The sequence below is a fragment of the Felis catus genome, chromosome A3, assembly GCF_018350175.1.
Source record: "Felis catus isolate Fca126 chromosome A3, F.catus_Fca126_mat1.0, whole genome shotgun sequence".
In the NCBI taxonomy this organism is placed as follows: domain Eukaryota; kingdom Metazoa; phylum Chordata; class Mammalia; order Carnivora; family Felidae; genus Felis; species Felis catus.
The window spans coordinates 65,829,450-65,847,675 of NC_058370.1; the positions used below are offsets into that span (position 1 = coordinate 65,829,450).

The 18,226-nt window shown below is 48.2% G+C and overlaps 1 protein-coding gene across 4 annotated transcripts in view; it reads left to right on the top strand.

Annotated features, from left to right (window-relative positions):
- The window catches only part of PRKCE (protein kinase C epsilon), a 502,312-nt gene extending 484,755 nt beyond the window's left edge, over positions 1 to 17,557 (top strand). For all 4 annotated transcript variants that reach the window (XM_011281033.3, XM_045055096.1, XM_045055097.1 and 1 more), the window contains one exon: positions 14,299 to 17,557. In XM_011281033.3, the coding sequence (XP_011279335.1) occupies positions 14,299 to 14,445 (147 nt within the window). In that variant the 3' untranslated portion in view covers positions 14,446 to 17,557. The remainder of the gene's footprint in view (positions 1 to 14,298) is intronic.
- Positions 17,558 to 18,226: the final 669 nt, after the last annotated feature.

Sequence of the window (18,226 nt, forward strand, 5' to 3'; positions counted from 1 at the left end):
CAACTCCCGGCACGTAGTAGGTGTTGTAACATATACTGTGAATGAATGAATAAGTTCTATAGATCGCCAGTGTTTTTCCAGAGAATACTTCTCTCTTAGCTCCAGCTCTAAATTCTCTTGTCACCTTTTATGGCCCAAGATCGGTTCCAGTTTATGCCTCAGAATTTAGGGTGATAAGATCCTGCATTGGGAAACCTGAAAGTGTTGAATGGTAGGAGAGGTGGGTGACCTCATCTTGACTTGAGAGGCATATATTCGGGTGTTTATAGTTCCCGTTTCAAAGCCAGCAGGCAGAGCAACAATACATTCCGGGCCAAGAGAACTGATTTCTATCTAGAACATTTTCATAAATAAGGGGGGTGGTATTGGTGAGTGGAGGAACAGGGCTTTTGCCAGGACCAGATTGAAAAGTTTCTTTGGGCACCAAAACGTCCCTGGAATTAGATAGATGTCAACCCAACAGGCGTCAACCATGACACTGCTTTGAAAAGTAGATGCTACATGAAAAAGGGCTGCACGATTAGAAGCAGAATGGGGCCAGGTTTGCCGCTGTGGGCCCCCCCACTTTCAGCTGGAGAACACGGGCTCCTGATGCATCACCGGGCACAGGTCCTGCCGCGGCACGTCCCGCTGTGTGGGGCCAGCCCCCTGCAGAGCCCAGCTCGGGCGCTCAGGCCTCGGGCGGGCCACAGCACGTTGGGCGCTGTCTCCTCCTGAGCCTTTTTATGGCTGGCTATCCACCCGGGTTTTCCGCACGTTGTCAGTTCCAGACACCCCGACTGAGTGCCCCTTTGCCCTACTTCAGGGTCTCCGCAGCAGTAGGGTGTGAAGTCAATTTAAGGAGTCAGGTGAAGAAAAAAGTGTAATAAAGACTAAGATAGGGTAGAGTAGGGTCAGGTCAAGTAGAATCAAACAGAATAGAATAAGTAGGATATCATGGGACGCCTGGGTGGCTCAGTCGGTTAAGCGTCTGACTTCGGCTCAGGCATGATCTCGCGGTCCGTGGGTTTGAGCCTCGCATCAGACTCTGTGCCGACAGCTTGGAGCCTGGAGCCTGCTTCAGATTCTGTGTCTCCCTCTCTCTCTCTGCCCCTCCCCCTCTCACGCTCTGTCTCTCTCAAAAATAAATGAACATTAAAAAAAGTTTTTAAAGAATAAGTAGAATATCAGACTATATCACGGAATGCAATCTAGGTAAACTATGGCTTGCTGAATCATTTCTTGGGCTGATGGGATGAGGTGATGTGCACTAGGTTATAGACAAAATGTCTTTCTTACTGTTGGTCATACTAAAAAGTTCTGAAGGGCTAGGCTTCTCTTCGCTCCTCATGTCTAAGAAATGACCCCATGAGCTGTAGTGGGGACGGTGGCTTCACGCACAGGGAAGATTGCAGGTGTGCGTTTGTAATGCAAATAACAAGGCTATTGGTGGAAAGCTCTGAACAGCATGCCTGTGCTGGGCTCCGTGCAGCAGCCCATCGCGCACATGAACGCATCGATGCCTCTCGGAGGGAGGCAGGACGGCACATGTCAGGAGCATGGGCCTTGGTGTTAGGACACCTGAATTCAGTCCCGGCTGCACCTTGGGCAAACTGTTTCCCAGTCTCTCCAGTGGGGTCTGTGGCGGTGCTCGCTACCCCTGGGGTAGGGGTGAGCAAGAGTGAATAAGGCAGGGGAAACAATTAGCGCAGAGCCCGGCACCTGAAAAACCCTCCATCCGTGGGCTTTAGTGACGTTTTCATGTGCGGAAACAAGTGTGCCAGGCTCTGTACGACGACGCTAGGAATAAAAGAGAGATGTCCGGTGCGTCATTATTTAGCGCTAGTTAGGAGGAGTACCAGGACAGAGAGGCACGGGACAACCGAGGGGTATGGGGGGGACCAGCCTAGGCTGGGAATGGTTCCCAGGAAAGGGAACTGATACAAGGGGCATTTCCTTCCCCACATGGTAGTGCCAGACCCTGTCTTTAGTGGCAGAATGGAAGCCTTGTGGCCTCAGGAATGGTTTCAGAACTCCTTTACAGCATTTTGAGAGGGCGGTGGACTCTCCCTTATTCTCATTGCTGGTCTCAGAGGGCAGGCTCACCTTTTGAACAAAGCCGTTGCACTTTGCCATCCTCTGGGGATGCAGCAGGGTCCATTTAATTAACCAGGAGCTGGCAAGGCCCCAGCTCTGAGCCAGGCAGCGCTGGTGAGATGCCTGCCTCACCAGGAAGCCAAGATTCACAGGCCACTTAGAGGCACCTCCAGGCTGGTTATAAACTCCAGACTGAATGTCATCAAGCACCCGTGTGCACCGTACAGACAATGAGGACTTCTCCCTACCCACGTGGCTCAAAATGACTCTTGGCTGAAATGTATGCATTATGCATTTGTCACCAAATTTTAGAATCAAATTGTCACAGCCAAAGGTGTGCGTGTGGGTGGACTTTGGAAGGCCCGAAGGGTTCGAGCAGGTAGAAGTACCACCCTTCAGAGCCACACAGAAATGCCTCCTTCCCCAGAAGGAATGAAGAAATGCTGTCTGTGGAGTTAAGACTCTGATACAAATGACTTCACCTGGCCTTAAAAGAACCTTCTGGGGGCGCCTGGGTGGCGCAGTCGGTTAAGCGTCAGACTTCAGCCAGGTCACGATCTCGCGGTCCGTGAGTTCGAGCCCCGCGTCAGGTTCTGGGCTGATGGCTCAGAGCCTGGAGCCTGTTTCCGATTCTGTGTCTCCCTCTCTCTCTGCCCCTCCCCCGTTCATGCTCTGTCTCTCTCTGTCCCAAAAATAAATAAACATTGAAAAAAAAATTAAAAAAAAAAAAAAAAAAAGAACCTTCTGGAAAGAGCCTCAGATACACAGTCTGTGTCCGGGGGACTTTTCCCAATCATTTTCATAGAGTCACTTCAGCCTTCCGGCAGAGCACTGAATACACCAGAGGGAACGCCCCGTGCGGGGGACCCCCTCGCCATGGTCCAAGGGGACAATTCATGTCCTGAGAATCTTTCTTCTCTATGTGGATTCCTCAGAGTTATCATACGTTGGACAGATTCAGGCTTTATTCAAAGGGAAACTTTCAAATCTGTGGTTCTTAGCAATCAAATCACCACCCCTTCAAAAATCTGCTGCAGTGAGATGTTTCCACATGCACAACATGCTGTACCGTACGAGGCTCACGAAGCCCTGCAGTCCATTCCCTAGCACAAGGCTTTGCAAATTGGCCCACAGGCTGAATCCAGCCCACTGCCTCTTTTTGTTCAGCCCTCAATCTAGGAATGGTTTTCACATTTTTCTTAAATGGTTGAAGAAGAATCTTTCATGACACATGAGCATTATATGAAGTTCGAATGTCAGTATCCATATGTAAAGTTCTGCGTCCATATGTAAAGCCACACTTGTGCAACTGTCTGCGGCTGCCTTTGAGCCACGACAGCAGAGTGGAGTGATTGTAACAGAGATCCTGTGGCCCACAAAACTTAAAGATGTACTGTATGGCCCTTTGGAGAAAATTTGCCACCCCTGCTTTAAGAGTGAGAATCCAGGTTAAGAGGCTTGCTTGAAATACTTTACTTAAAATAATTGAGCTGTATGCGGTGCCCCGGGAGACTCAGTTGTTTAAGTGTCTGACTCTTGGTTTTGGCTCAGGTCATGATCTCATGGTTCGTGGGTTTGAGCCCGTGTCAGGCTCTGTGCTGACGGTGCAGAGCCTGCTTGGGATTCACTCTCTTCCTCTCTCTCTCTGTCCCTCCTCTGCTCTCGCTCTCAAATAAACTTAAAATAAACTTAAAATAAATAAGCTTAAAATAAACTCACCTTGATGAGCTCCCCACTTGACCATGTTAAGCAGGGGACTCCAGGGAGTGGTGTCTTGGGCTCTCCTTTTAAAGTTCTGTGGGTTTTGGGGCACCTGGGTGGCTCAGTTTGTTAAGCATCGACTTCAGCTCAGGTCATGATCTCACGGTTTGTGAGTTCGAGCCCCACCTCAGGCTCCGTGCTGACAGCTCAGAGCCTGGAGCCTGCTTCGGATTCTGTGTCTCCCTCTCTCTCTGCCCCACCCCCACTTGCGCTCTGTCTCTCAAAAATGAATAAATGTTAAAAAAAATTTTTTTTAAATAAAATAAAAATTAGGACCTCTAATGTGAAAATGTAACTGGAGCATTTCTTGACGTTCAGAAGCCCTGGAAGCCCCGGGTCTTGTTCCTACAGGGGTCATCACCGTGTGGTGTCCACCGTGCCCCAGTCTCTAACGGCTCCAAGTTCCCCAGGCTCCCCCCACACACACTCACACCCTGCTCGTTACAGAGGAGAGATGACATCACAGCCAGCAGCGCCAAAAGTAAAATTTGTCTTCTTTCTTCTTCTTGTTTTTCTTATCTTGCTTTATTCTTGAAATTTTAAAGATGGCCCACCAGGATATATAAAGGACATACTCTAAATATAATGTCAGTGAAAATGAGGAAAGAAAAACAAAGGCAGGAAGACAAAAAAAAAATCAGGAATGTTCTTTGTGGGAGTGTCACACATGTGGCTCTTAGCTTTTGAGAGCAGACTGTTAATTGTAGAGCAGAGTGGGGGGGGGGGGGGACGAGAAAGTACCCAGGGTGTCCAGGTGAAATAGCGACTGTTCTGTGAACCAAGATCAAGTAGAAATCGCTCTCAAGGATCATCCCAAAGACAGTGCTGTTTGTTCTAACCATACAGTTGTGATAAATAATGATGAAGAAGCAATGCTAATAATTTACATTTCTTCTCTGCCATGTGCTGTTCTCACCACTTAAATGTATTATTTCACTTACTCCTTATAACGAACATACAGGGAGGGCTACCAGCATCCCCATTTCACAGATGATGAAAGTAAGGCCCAGAGAAGACCACGTGATTTGCCCAAAGCCGCAAAGCTGGAGAGATGCAGAAGTGAAATCCAGGCAGTCTGGCCACAGAGCTCTCGTGCTAACCTACTGAGCTGCACTGCCTCTCAGAGGCAGCACCTGGAGACACCAGTATGCTTCCCAGTGAGCTCTTGGATGTCCCAGTTTATAAAGGCTAATATCAAATAAGGAAAGGAGGGCATGAAATTGAGAAGGAATGCCAATATACAGTGTGAACTTGAGAGGAAGCCAAATCCACAGCAACTACAGCCCTACATAGGCTTTTAAGCCACAAAAAGGCCTTTTGAAACTGCCAAGGAAAAGAAGGAAGAAAGGGACCCACTGCTCCTTTACACAGAGGGACCCAGTCAGGCTGCCTGTCGGGATCACTTGGGAAGCTTTAACACATACACAGGTCTGGGCCGCACCCCTGGATGGTCCAATTAGTGAGGTGTGGGGCAAGGCCCAGGTGTCCATGTGGGCGCACTGTTGGATTTCTTGTTGTTTTTTTTAAGTTTTTATTTTACTCCCCCTGGGGCTCATCATGACACGTGCCCTCCTTCACCCTCACTTATCTCCCCCCTGGTAACCATCAGTTTGCTCTCTAGAGTTGAGAGTCTGTTTCTTGGTTTGCCTCCCTTTTTTCTTTTTCTTCCCCTTGTTTTGTTTCTTAAATTCCACATATGGTATTTGTCATTCTCTGACTGACTTATTTCACTTGCATTATACTCTCTAGTTCCATCCACGTCATTGCAAATGGCAAGATTGCATTCTTTTTGTGGCTGAGTAATGTTTCAGTATGCGTGTGTGTGTGTGTGTGTGTGTGTGTGTGTGTGTGTGTGTGTATGACCTCTTCATTCATCAGTCAGTGGACACTTGGGCTGCATCCATATGTTGGCTCTTGTAAATAACACTGCTGTAAACTTAGAGGTGCATGTATCCCTTTGAACTAGTGTTTTCTTTGGGTAAATACCCAGCAGTGATTACTGCATCACAGGGTAGTTCTATTCTTACCTTTTTGAGGACGCTCCACATTGTTTTCGAGAGCAGCCACGGCCAGTTTGGGTTCCCACCAGCAGTGCACCAGGGCTCCTTGCCCAGGTTCCCTTTGTTTCTGATGCACAAGCAGGATGGAGAACTGCTTTGTTACCAGTGACAAAAAGCAAGGCTGTTACCTTGTCTCTAACTTTTCCCCAAAGAGAAGTCTCTTAGAAGTACAAAGATTAGGGCAAAACCCAGTAAAGATGAACTGATTTCCAAGGGAGAAATAAGTCATTACAAGCCGGAAATAAGTACCAAAATAAGAAGAAATCAAAGTCAAATGCAAATCAGTTGCACTTGATAAAGCTCACCTGGGGAGCTAGGACAGGCCATTCCCTGGGCCGGATCCCTGAGCAGTGACACTGAATCTCTGATGTGGGGCCAGCATCACTGTTATGTAAAGTTCCTGGCAGTCCAGTGTGCAGTCACTGGCCTAGGCCCAGGGGAACTACATGTCAGGTTACTAAAAAATCTGCTGTGCCCACTACTTGGTAATTTGGATTTCCAGAATCCAGCAGTGACACCAAGCAATGGGAGATGGGCAGACAGTCTCCCCATATTCAAAAATAGGGAAAATGTAGATTTGGGATACTTGGAGGTAGGTGCCGTTAAAGCAATTTCTAGAAGTTTTTATGAAAAGATATTTTGTGAACACTGGGGGAAAATGGTAATCACTTGGAGCCAATTAACTTCATTTCTAGACCAATAGACCAGAGAAATGCAACAGCGTTAGGTGTCTTTATTCCAGCAAAGCAATTGAAAGTCTTTGATATCGTCCTCCTGAACAAGATGGGAAATGTGACCATGCCTGGGTGGCTCAGTTGAGCACCTGACTTTGGCTCAGGTCATGATCTCGCAGTTCAGGAGTTAGAGCCCCACATCAGGATTGCTGCTGTCAGTGAGGAGCCTACTTCGGATTTTCTGTCCCCCTCTCTCTGCCCCTTTCCCACCTGTGCTCTCTCTCAAAAATAAATAAACATTTTTTAAAAAGTGACCTTGGCTGGTCAATTCACAGTGGATTTAACCATAATGCCCCCAAAGTCTGCTGGGGTGCCTGGATGTTGGCTTTGCAAGAGGGCTGTTTGTAGAGGGCAGGCCAGAAGGGTCCAAGCCTGAGCCTGCCTTACATGGTATTTTTATACATGTCTTACTGGAGTAATGGGAGGCATGCCAGTCATATTTTAGGATGACACAGAGTCGAAGGATATAGCAGACAAGATGGATGATAGAATTAACATTATGTTCCCATAGTATTTTCACGTTTACATGAGCTTTGCTTATATGCTCTCATAGAGCCCTCGGCAAGCTAGGCATATTTATTGTCCCTACTTTGTTGGTAACAGACTGAGATCAGAGAAGTAAGTTACAAAATCATTATTTATGACTATCTCAACAAGCCGGAAATAAGCACCAAAGTAAGAAGAAATCAAAGTCAAATGCAAAGGATTACATCTGGATTCAAAACGATCTATTGCAGAAGATTGACATTTGTATCAGTTGCCTAGGGCTGCCCAAACAAAGTGTCGTAAACGGGGTGCCTTAGAACAACAGAAACCTATCATCTCACAGTTCTGGGGAGGAGAAGTCTTTAATCAAGCTGCCAGCAGGGCCTTGGCGCCCCCACAGCCTAGAGGTGGTGGGGAGAGTCCTCCCTTGCCTCTGTCAGCTTCAGGTGGCCCCAGACATTCCTTGGCTTGTGGCAACAGCTCCGTTCTTCAGGTGACATTCTCCATGTCTCTGCACGTGGGCTTCCCTCTGTGCAGGTCTGTCACTGTTCAAACTTCCCTTTCTTGTAAGGACCCCAGTTACACTGGGTGAGGGCCCACCCTCATGACTGCATCTCAATTTGATGACATCTGCATGGACCTTATGTCCAAATAAGGTCACATTCTGAGATACCAGAGCTTAGGAATTCAACATCTCTTTTTTGGGAGATGCAGTTCAACCCATAATAGGGGCACACTGGATAGGTAACACGAAGAGCATCATTGATTTATCACAGCTCCCTGAGAAATGGAACTAGGCATCGGATTAACTTGAGGGTTCCTACCAAGTAGAAGGTCATGCCACAGCACTTGGCATTGCTCAGACCAGAGTCAGGAGTGGAAAGGTCAGCTGTAGCCACTACATGCTAAGAAGGAGGTGGATTTTAAAAAGGAGGGAGCCACTGAGGGCTCAGGGCAGGATAGGTGCCATAAAAGCTCCATGGGCGGCCGAGTGCCAGGGAGGCCCGTACATCCTGCTCTGATTTCTATAAAGAAAATCCCGAAGTGTGACCAATTCTCGGTTAACAAGATCAAGAGGGGAAGAAAGGAATGGAAGATTATGTTTGGAGCAATTTCTAGGTAAATGATAGTTAACTTGAAATTCTGTTCCAGCCCTCATTTTTGCCAGGCAAGGCATTATGCAGTTTTACATCCTTTGTTTCATTTAACTTCACATGTAAGCATGGGTGCATTAACATACACACGTATACGCTGTTATTTACAATGTAGGGGTATAATGAATAGACATGTGTCTACAAAGTTTTGTTTAATAGAGAGCAAGCATTCTAATTATTTAAAGTCTTGCTTTTTGTTTTCAAGTATGTAAAAGAGCCAAGTGGAGCTTAGGCGAGAATTTTGACATTTCAAAGCTAGGAGGAATTTGGGGTTTGACTGCTCTGGTGAATGAAATTATTTCAAGCAAATGAATATTTGCACATCATCTGCTGTGTCCTAGGTGTCTTAAGGTATCTGAGAGGAGGCTGTGACACACATAGCATTTTAGAAGGGGCCAAATGCATGATCCAGAAAGTGCTGTGGGAGCTGGGAGGAGGGTGAGATTGGGTAAGGTGGCTGTCAGGGAACTCCGAAGAGGGAGTCGGAACCTGATGTGGGCCCAAGACCAAAAAAAGCTGGCATTTTGGAGACTGTGTGGAGACAGCATGTTCCCCCCTCCCCCATTCTGATTGTGTGCGTGGATCAGAGTGACCACAACCTGTGCTCTCGTCATGCCCGGAAGAGGTAAAGAGGTGTGGGCAGGGACCAGGGAGGTAGCCACATGAAAGCCAGCCCCATGCCCCAGCTGGTGAGATTAGGGAGTTTTCTCGGTGCTTCAGAACAAAGTCATCTGTTGATCTCGTAATCAGATGAAGACAGAAGCAGAAATCGCTGGCTCTTCTGAAAGCTGGTGTTTATGACTTCAGTACAGTGAGAGAAAGAATTGCGCCAGCCAGACAGGAAGCAGGCATTCAGGCCGCCTGCCCATGTCCGTGCTGCGATCCAAGCACTACCACAGCCGGCTGATCCCCCAAGCCCTCGGCCGCCTCCGGTGATTTATAAGGCAGGCCCAGTGGCTCTGCTTCTCAGTTGCAGTTTCTCAAAAGGATCTGGAGGGACCTGTAACTGTTTCCATAACCTACCTCACTCTCCCGTTGGAGATACCAAAGGTAGGCCCTTGCCCCAGAGTCAGCCCCGGACCTCTCAAATCCCAGACCTTATCTCTCTCGGAAGGGATGCCAGAGGGAAGGGGAGTGTCATTTTCCTCTAACATCAGCCACAAGGGTTAGTGTCATAAAGTCCCCTTAGCCCATCTGTCTTTGATGGAATTTTCCCAAGCCCTGGTTGAACCTGTTTGTGTTGGTCTCCTGCCAGCAATCAGGGAACCCCAGTGCCCCAAGCTGACTGCTGCTCAGAGAGGAAACCCCATGAAGTAGGCCTAAGTCTGCCTGTTTCTCTGGGCTGCCCCACGCTAGGCCCCTCACAGATCAGACCTCAGCCATCTCGCCACGTCACCTGGGCTCCCCCAACGTGAAAAGCCCATCTGGTAGAACAGCTGCCAGTGGTCCTGAAGCCAGAGCACTTACCTGGCTCTGGATACAGTAGAAGCAAGAGCAGTGCATTCACTCACTTCTCAGCAGCTATTTATTGAGCACTCACTGTGTGCCAGGCAGTGCACTAGAATGGGGATGGGATGTGAGTTCAACCCAGTCCCCATCCCCAACAAACTCACAGATTAGTGGAAAGGAGGAGGATGCGTGTGATCAGGGCTGTGATAAGGCAGGAGAGGGCTCCTGGGTGGCGCAGTCGGTTGAGCATCTGACCCTTGGTTTCTACTCAGGTCGTGATCCCAGTGTCGTAGGATTCAGACCTGTGTCGGGCTCCGTGCTGAGCGTGGAGCCTGCTTAGGATTCTATCTCTCCCTCTGCCCTTCTTTCCTGCTTTAGTGCACTCGCTCACTCTCTTGCTCTCTCTTTCATAAAAAAAAAAAAAGAGAGAGAGATGATGGAGCACCCATAAGAGGGGTGGAAGGACAGGAAGGCTGCTTGAAGGAAGGCCATCTAAGCCTGGTTGGGAAGGGTGAGCAATTCAGCTGGGTGATGAGGACATGGGACAGAAGCGGGGGTGGGAGAGGGGGTTCCAGGCACAGGCCTGGAGTCAGGGGAAGCCAGTGAGTCCAGAGAACCTCATGGTCCAGAAGGGCCCAGAAGCAGTGGGGAGCTATGCAGGGATAAGACCCTGAAGGGCCTTAGAAGTAGAGGACTGTAAGACCCTGGGACTTTTCCCAAGGGCAGTCAGGTGCCATTGGAAGAATCTCAATCTCTGGACAAAGCACTGGGATGTTCAGGTAGACCCTAGCTCTGCACTCATTCAGCATTTGGAGGCATACAGATAAATGTAAGACTCAGTCCCTCCTTCGAGAAGCTCATGGCATCAATGGGCAGGCCACACAGACTGTGTTGGGTAGCAACCAAGCTGTCTATGATGTGTGCCCATGGCACACAGGTGCTAAGACTTGGAGGTGCATTTATTGGGTGCCCATTACATGTTGGAGTCTGCACTGAGGCACCTAACATCTGATGTCTCACTGAGTCCTCAAGGCAATCTGTAGAGTGCCTGTCACTACCCCCATTTTACAGATGAAAAAACTAAATCTCAGAGAGTGACCTCACAGTGTCATATAGCCAGGAAGGGGCAGTACCAAGATAAGAGGTCAGCTAGTGCTCTCTGTCCTCCTCCGTGTCACCCCGCTAAGTGTGGGGCAAGCACGTAGGATGGGCTTCATGAAGGAGATAAAGACTGAAGAGGTCCCAGGGTCACCTCTCGGGCTCCACACTGTGGGCTAAGAGTCTAACATTTAGACTCTAGGGGAGGCATATGGGAAGACTAAGGATCTAAGTCAACGGGGAACGTCTCTGGGGGGTTGTCCATCTGAACCTTGGAGTTGAGTCTTATGCTCACTCACAGGGAGGCCCCAGCTTTTCAAAGAATAAAATCAGTGGATAAAGGATATAATGCCCAATCCCCTCCACATTGAGGATGCTATGCTGTCTACATGCTGTTAATAGGGAGTGGTATTTCCCAGAGATATTTGCTTTGGAAAACTTCTCAAGTCTCTAAGGTTAATGGTCAGGAATTGCACATAGTGGGGATCTTGGCTTCTTGAATTGGAAATGAGTAACTGATATGCATTCAAAATGTTTCCAAGGAAACCAGGGCCTGGGCCAGTTTGGATAAGGGGGCGAACAAGGCAGTATGTCTTTCTCTAGAGTTCTTAAAGAATGGCACCGTCACTGAAATGCCACCCATGATTCTGTGACCCCTGGAGAGCCCAGAGCTGACTTGGTGGTGCCCCAAAATAGCATGATGTGGAGCTAGAGGTCCTCTGGGAAGGACATCCCTTGCTGTGCTGACCGAACCTGGTTGCCTGGTACACAGTCAGTGAGTGATGAAATTCAGACGTCCTGTGGAATCTAGCTCTGTCACTACGCTCAGCCAACCTCAGGCAATGAAGCCAGTTTCCATGGACACTAATGACTGAAAAGGTGAAGCATAAACAAGTAAGCAGACAGGGAAGGCCAGTGCCCGAGCAGTTCCAGATTTCTCAACGTTCCTCATCTCAAGGGCAACACACACATCCTTCAGGTCCTGTTTCCATCCCTTGGATTTTCTGTATCTCTCTTCTGCCTCCCTTCTGAGGTCTCCGAGACCCACTCCACTATGCAGCTCAAGCCCAGAGAAAAGACACGAAGCAGGACTGATGTGGCCGAAAGATCCAGTCATCCCTGCTGTGTGCTATCCTCCTGATTGTGATCTCAGCCTGGGATGGTCTGAACACATGCCCCCTCCCCCCAGCCAAGCTCGCCCAGTACAGGTTACCCACTCTCGCCCCGACCCACAGCCTCTCCGGCCACACTCACCCACTGGCAAGCCCTTCTGGCTCCAGGCCTAGCAGTCTGGCCTGAATGTCTCTGGGTGGACTTTGATCCTTGCATTGTCTTTCCATTTCTCCAGTGTCCAGCTTTCTAGACATTCTATGCAAGCAGCATCATGCAGGGATCTGGATTTGAATCCAACTCTGCTCTTAACTAGTTGGGTGACCCTGGTTACCAAATCTCTTTGAGCCACAGTGTCTCCATCTGTAAAATCAGGGTAATAGTATCTGACTGTTCTAAGGATCAAATAAGGAAACAAATGGGCAGGTGCTTTATAAACTATAAAACCACAGTTCCCAAACCGTGTCCTGCAGAACTCTGCATCTGAGATGGATGTTAAACTATTCAGGAAAGGGGTGCCTGAGGTGGGGTGGGGGGGCCTCAGTCGGTTGAGCATCTCACTCTCGATTTCGGCTCCAGTCATGATCTCACGGTTCATGGGATTGAGACTCGAGTCAGGCCCTGTGCTGATAGCACGGAAGCTGCTTGGGATTCTCTCTCTCTGTCTCTCTCTCTCTCTCTCTCTCTCTCTCTCTCTCTCTCTTTCTGCCCTTCCCCTGCACATGTGCACTCTCTCTCTCTCTCTCAAAATAATTAAATTTTTAAAAGAAGCTATTTAGGAAAAAGAAAGTTTCACGTCAAGTTTGAGGAAGGCTGTTCTAAACAAAATGAATCAGGTTTCTTGACCCTATGACATCTCAGAGCCTTTAATTTGCCACTGTATGTGGCAAACCTCCAAGAGCAGGGTGCAAAAATAGCTTTGTCTCTAAACCACCTTTTTCATAGAATATTATTAACATCTTTTAGGTTACTAGTTTCCACAGAACAAAGCTTATATTAATTAATATTCCTCCTACAAATAATAATGCTAATCTTTCCACAAGATTTATTCCATCATCCAGGTCACTAATCCTGGGTAACACCAGTTAATCAGCACCTGAAAGGGTATTGCCGGAGCTCCTTCAATCCTCTGGGCATTGTGCCATGTAGTGCAGGGTGAGGGGGGCAGGCGTTGAAGGTCTCCGCAGTCAGACTCACTCTGCCTCCCTCCATCCCCATGCTAGACTCCACCCCGGGCAACTCAGTGAACCCTGTTCTAAATCTTCCGTGTTCCCACCTCCCCACCCACCATCTTTGTCCCACCTCTCCCTGCCGAGGTGACTTCTTCCCCTCTCTGCCAACACAACCGCAATTCATTCTTCAGGTCCCAGCCAAGTCTCGACTTCTCCATGGAAGTTTTTCTAACTATCGCAGCGTGTGTTCTAGACAGTAGTACTGGCTCCCAGATCAACTGGAAGTCCCGAAAGGCAGAGAGAATATTATTTACACTTGCAGATTTTTCTCCAAAAGCCAGGATTTGTTTGTTTGCTGCTCTCCATCCCCCATGGACCATAAGCCCTATTTCGGGAACTTGAGCCTCTAACTGGGTATGGGTCCTTCAGGGCTGGGGAGTCAGTGCAGTGGCGGGTTCTTCCACATGGCCATTCATTCAGTAGATGCTTATTGTAGGGAACCCAAGGTTGAGTAAGACAAGGCCCCTGCCTTTAAGGAGCTCTTGGTCAAGGCAAATAGCCACAACTCGTTGCAAGTCAGCATGTTGAGTATAATCATGGAAAGAATGTAGGAGCACAAAATAGGGTTCGTGGTGGAGGCAGGTAGGGATCAAGGCAGGCTTCCCAGAAGACGGTCCCCTGCCCCCACTCCACTCATCCTCCTACTTAGAAGAGGTCATATGGAGCAGACCTGGCAAGGTTATGGAGGTCTACCTAGAGACAAGAAAGACCACTGGAGACTCCATGGGAGAGAGATTCAAGTTTGTTCCCCGGGTCACAGGGATGGAGGTCTCGATGGAGCCAGAGGGTTAGATTAGCAGGGGGAGTACGGGATGAGAGCTATGCATCCCACGCTCCCAAACACGCGTGCTCCACCCCCACACGGCAGTCTGTGGGAATCCCACTTCCCTGCTTTTCCATCATACCCTCTCACCCCTTCTTCCCTCTCACCTGGACTCATTCTTCCTTTCCAAGTCCTCTGCCACCTCCTGGTCCTGGGGCCATCCGTCGTGACCTCATTGGAGCAGCCCCGTGTCTTCTCTCAGTAGCTAGAGGCCTGCTTTGGTGAGAGGCTGGTCGGTGTGATGCCCACTCCCTGTGGGGGGGCCCCGGGAGGAAGGTCAGCCTGGAGTCAGTGCTTTCTCTTTTCTTCTCACAGAAAACCAAAAGAGACGTCAATAACTTTGACCAAGACTTTACCCGGGAAGAGCCCGTCCTCACGCTCGTGGATGAAGCAATCGTGAAGCAGATCAACCAGGAGGAATTCAAAGGCTTCTCCTACTTTGGCGAAGACCTGATGCCCTGAGAAGCTGTTCCAGGTGGAGTTTGGTGACGCTGCAGGAAAGGGTGCCGAGAAGAGTCCTACTTCTGGAGGCTCAGAAGGCCTTGAACTGCCTGAACTGCCTCTCCTGTTCTCCAGAGCCCCAGTCCCTCGTCTACCCTCTATTTATTGTGTTCCCTCACCCCAGGCGGGCTCCTCCCTCTTCCACCTGGGGACCAGAAGGCACTCTTGGTTCTTGTCTCACCAGTGATGCAGAATCGCATGGGGTCAGCGGTCGGCTGGACACACTGCGTGTTTGGTCTGTTGGCAAGCCCGTTTCCACTCCTCGGGGGCTCCTGGCAGCGAGGCAGCGAGGCAGCTTCGGTTCTTTTACTTCAAAGAGCAACAAGAAAAGCAAACAAGAAGGGCCTGGCCATGCTATTGGACATAGGGGCCCGATCACTCTCACTTCTGAGAGCCTCGGTTCCGAGGCTCCCACTTTTGAGAGCCTGCCGCCCTCCGCCCTTCTGTCCAGGAGAGACAGGTGCTTCTTCGGCATGGGGGTGGGTGCCCTCGAGGCGCGCTGTGGTGGAGGCACACCGCGAGATGCATGGGTTGGCTGCCCGTGTTCGGCAGAACGGCCAACGCTGGCTTGCTTCGGTTGTAGCTCTTGGGCATGCCAAAGTTGTGAGAGCATGTGTCTCGTGAAAGAAATCACTCTTTGTAGAAAAAGAAATCGGATTTTGAACTCGGTTAACATTTGAAGAATATATCACCAAATTGGCTTTCTAATCGGCCAAAAGATATAAATTCCAATATTAACGCAGGTAGATATTAAAGGGCTATTATACAATGAGAAACCAACTGTCCAGGGTTTAGGCTGTTAACGTTTTTGTGGTTTGTGGCACACGGGGGCTGGATGAATTGAGAGAGAAGAAAACAAGTAATGCTCCTCATTCTTCAAATTCTGCCTGAACACAGAGGCCACCGCAGCAATGGCCAAGACCCTGAGGTTCTAGGAAAACTCACTCCCAAATTCTCTTTCCAGTTTCGTTCTGAGTTCCCAGCATACGCTCTATTTATTTCCTGCAACGGTGTGTTACTTTTGCGCACTTCTACGAAGAATTGGTAGTACTGCTGTGTTGTGTTTTTTAGACATTAAACATGTAAAGTTAAATATGAAATCTCTGCTTTCGGAGCAAGCCGAATGAGGCTAAACGTGGGTTATGCGGTGGGAATCCAGAGACGGAACAGCAACTTATCTGCAAACTGCCAATGTGGCGAGACGTGCTCGGAGTTTTGTTTCTGTGTGACATGCAAATGGCAACTCGTGTGGGACACTATTTCATGGATGTGATGTTACCTCCTGTAGATATGCTAACAGTGTTACATTCTTTGATTTCCAAGGGTTCCCTGTGGCTTTGTGTATATGTTTCCCGGAGGTTATTTGATTATCTATTTTACCGAACTGATTTTAGCAGGGAATGGAATCCATTCCAACTGTTGCACGCGGATTTCCCAGCTGCCCCTAAATATAGATACGTGTGAGTGGCAAAGTGGCACTAATGAAGCTTTTTGCCTTTTGTACATTTGAGATTTTTGTATATAGTGTTTGCTGCAAGGCCTGTGGAATTAATTCATTGAACTTAGAGGTATCAACTGCTGCATGTTCAGGCATATTATAAAACTTTAGTCTATGAAAGAATAATTATAATAATGTCCAGGTGCAATACTCTGTAAGCGTATTGGTTCAAGTTACCGAGAGATAAGGTGTGTTTCTTTTTCGAGGATGGGGAGGAGTCCTTTGTATTGTTTATTTCATTTTGGTTTATTTCAAAAGACGTAAACATATAGTAAGCTACATTAAATCTCACATACAGTTCTCCTGTGCTCCATTATGCCCTGAGAGGGATGGGGAAGCGAAAGGAATATTTTCGATGGTGGTTTCGAAGCTTGGACGGTGACCAGCTCGAGCCCCTAGAAGGTTGGTGTCCATATTTACATCTGGTTGGCCGTAGCCTTTGTTATTACTAAGGATGACATTCAGTTTCCTTTTGTTTTTATTTTTGAAAAACTCAGGTGTAGTTATGATCCGTTCTTATGATACTTAGAAATACTATTACTCTATCAGTTTGTGTGTTTGGCGTACCAGTGAAGTGAAGAAGAACAGATTAACTTAATTTCTCTTCGGTAACTTGACGTACTGGGGGAGAGCCTATCTTCCGGAGTTGAGTACAAGCACAGAAACATCTTCACGGTGGCATCATCTCAGTTTTTAAGAAGACGTGACAATACTGCCCATCATACTCCTGCATCACTACTGCTCTGTTTCTCCTCTGCTTCCTTCACCACGATGAACCTGGAACAGCCAAGCAAGCTCTACCTGCAAGACGAGCGGCCTGCTTCAAGGCCCCGGTGGCGTTCCCATGTCAGCAGGGCTCGGGCCCTTCCTACAGGACAACTGGCATTGTGGCTGCAGAGTCAAGTAATACATTCCACCCGGCAGCTCCAGGCAGTCATTCGCGGGGTGCCTGGCCCAGAGATGCCCCCTTCCAGCACCGAAGCTGGGCTGGCTGGGATGCCTCCTGCTTGGGGCCGGAGCTGATCAGTTCTCTCACAGGCGGGTTCAAATCCCATGTCGTCTATAGAAAAAAGCTTGTGTGTTCCTCGCGTATTCACTGTTTCATTTCAATTTTCACAAGGCTTAGGAAGCGGACACACTATTACATTTCTTTCTAATCTATCCAGCTCTTGAGTGCAAAAAAAAATGCCAAAAAATATATGAAGGATAGCTGTTCTCCTGTGTTCTCTCATTATGGACTTTGTGAAGTGGAAACATCGTTTTTTTCCTCCAAAGGTGAAAAAAAAATGCATTCTTGCTTTAAAAAAAAAAAAAAGAAGGCTAAAAAATTACCTCTTTTTAAATTATGTGCAAAATAATTCTGGCTAAATATAAAATGTACTCAATTTTAGGGGTTTTTTTTGTATTGTGATGCTTTATTTGTACATTTTTTTCCTTTCTGGATGTAATTTTAATCTCTTGCCATTCATTAGTGTTATTTCATTGTAAACATTATTGTGCCAAATGTACTGTATTCAAAAGGATGTGAATGTGTATTGTTTCAGAACCTAATAAATACAATGGCGTTAAATCTTATTTCTCGGCTCCAATGAGCATTTCTTTATCTTCTTTGGGAGTGGCAGCGTGGCACCAATGAAGCTTTGTGCCTTTTGTACATTAGGGATTCCAAATTCCGAAACCTAGGCACGGTTTCGGCTTTCCCCTTCCCTTTGAAGCTGCACAAAGGAGGGGCGCCTGGGTGGCTCAGTCAGTTCAGTGTCTGACTTCGACTCAGGTCATGATCTTGCGGTTCCTGGGTTCGAACCCTGCACCCGACTCTGTGCTGACAGCTCAGAGCCTGGAGCCTACTTTGGATTCTGTGTCTCCCTCTCTCTCTCTGCCCCTCCCCGCTTCCTCCCCCCCCCTCAAAAATAAATAAACATTAAAAAAGAGAGAAGAATATGCACTAAGGATGCAAATGGCCGTACTGGCCCACCCAGCCTCGCCTCTGTGCTTCTGGGACTACCACCATCGAGATGGAGGGGGCCTGAGTAGATCAGATGTGGCTCTGGGCTGTCTGGGCGCAGAGCAAAAGCATGCAGTCGGCCTGGGAGTGCTAGAATTTGGGCAAGCAAAGCAGGCAGCACCCTCATTCTTATCTTTCTAGCAAAGCAAACACTGAATCTTCTTGAAGCCAGTGCCCATTCAAGCCTCATCAGGACTCAGGTTCTGGCCGGTCGCTCAGAACTTCAGGCTTTTGGAGTC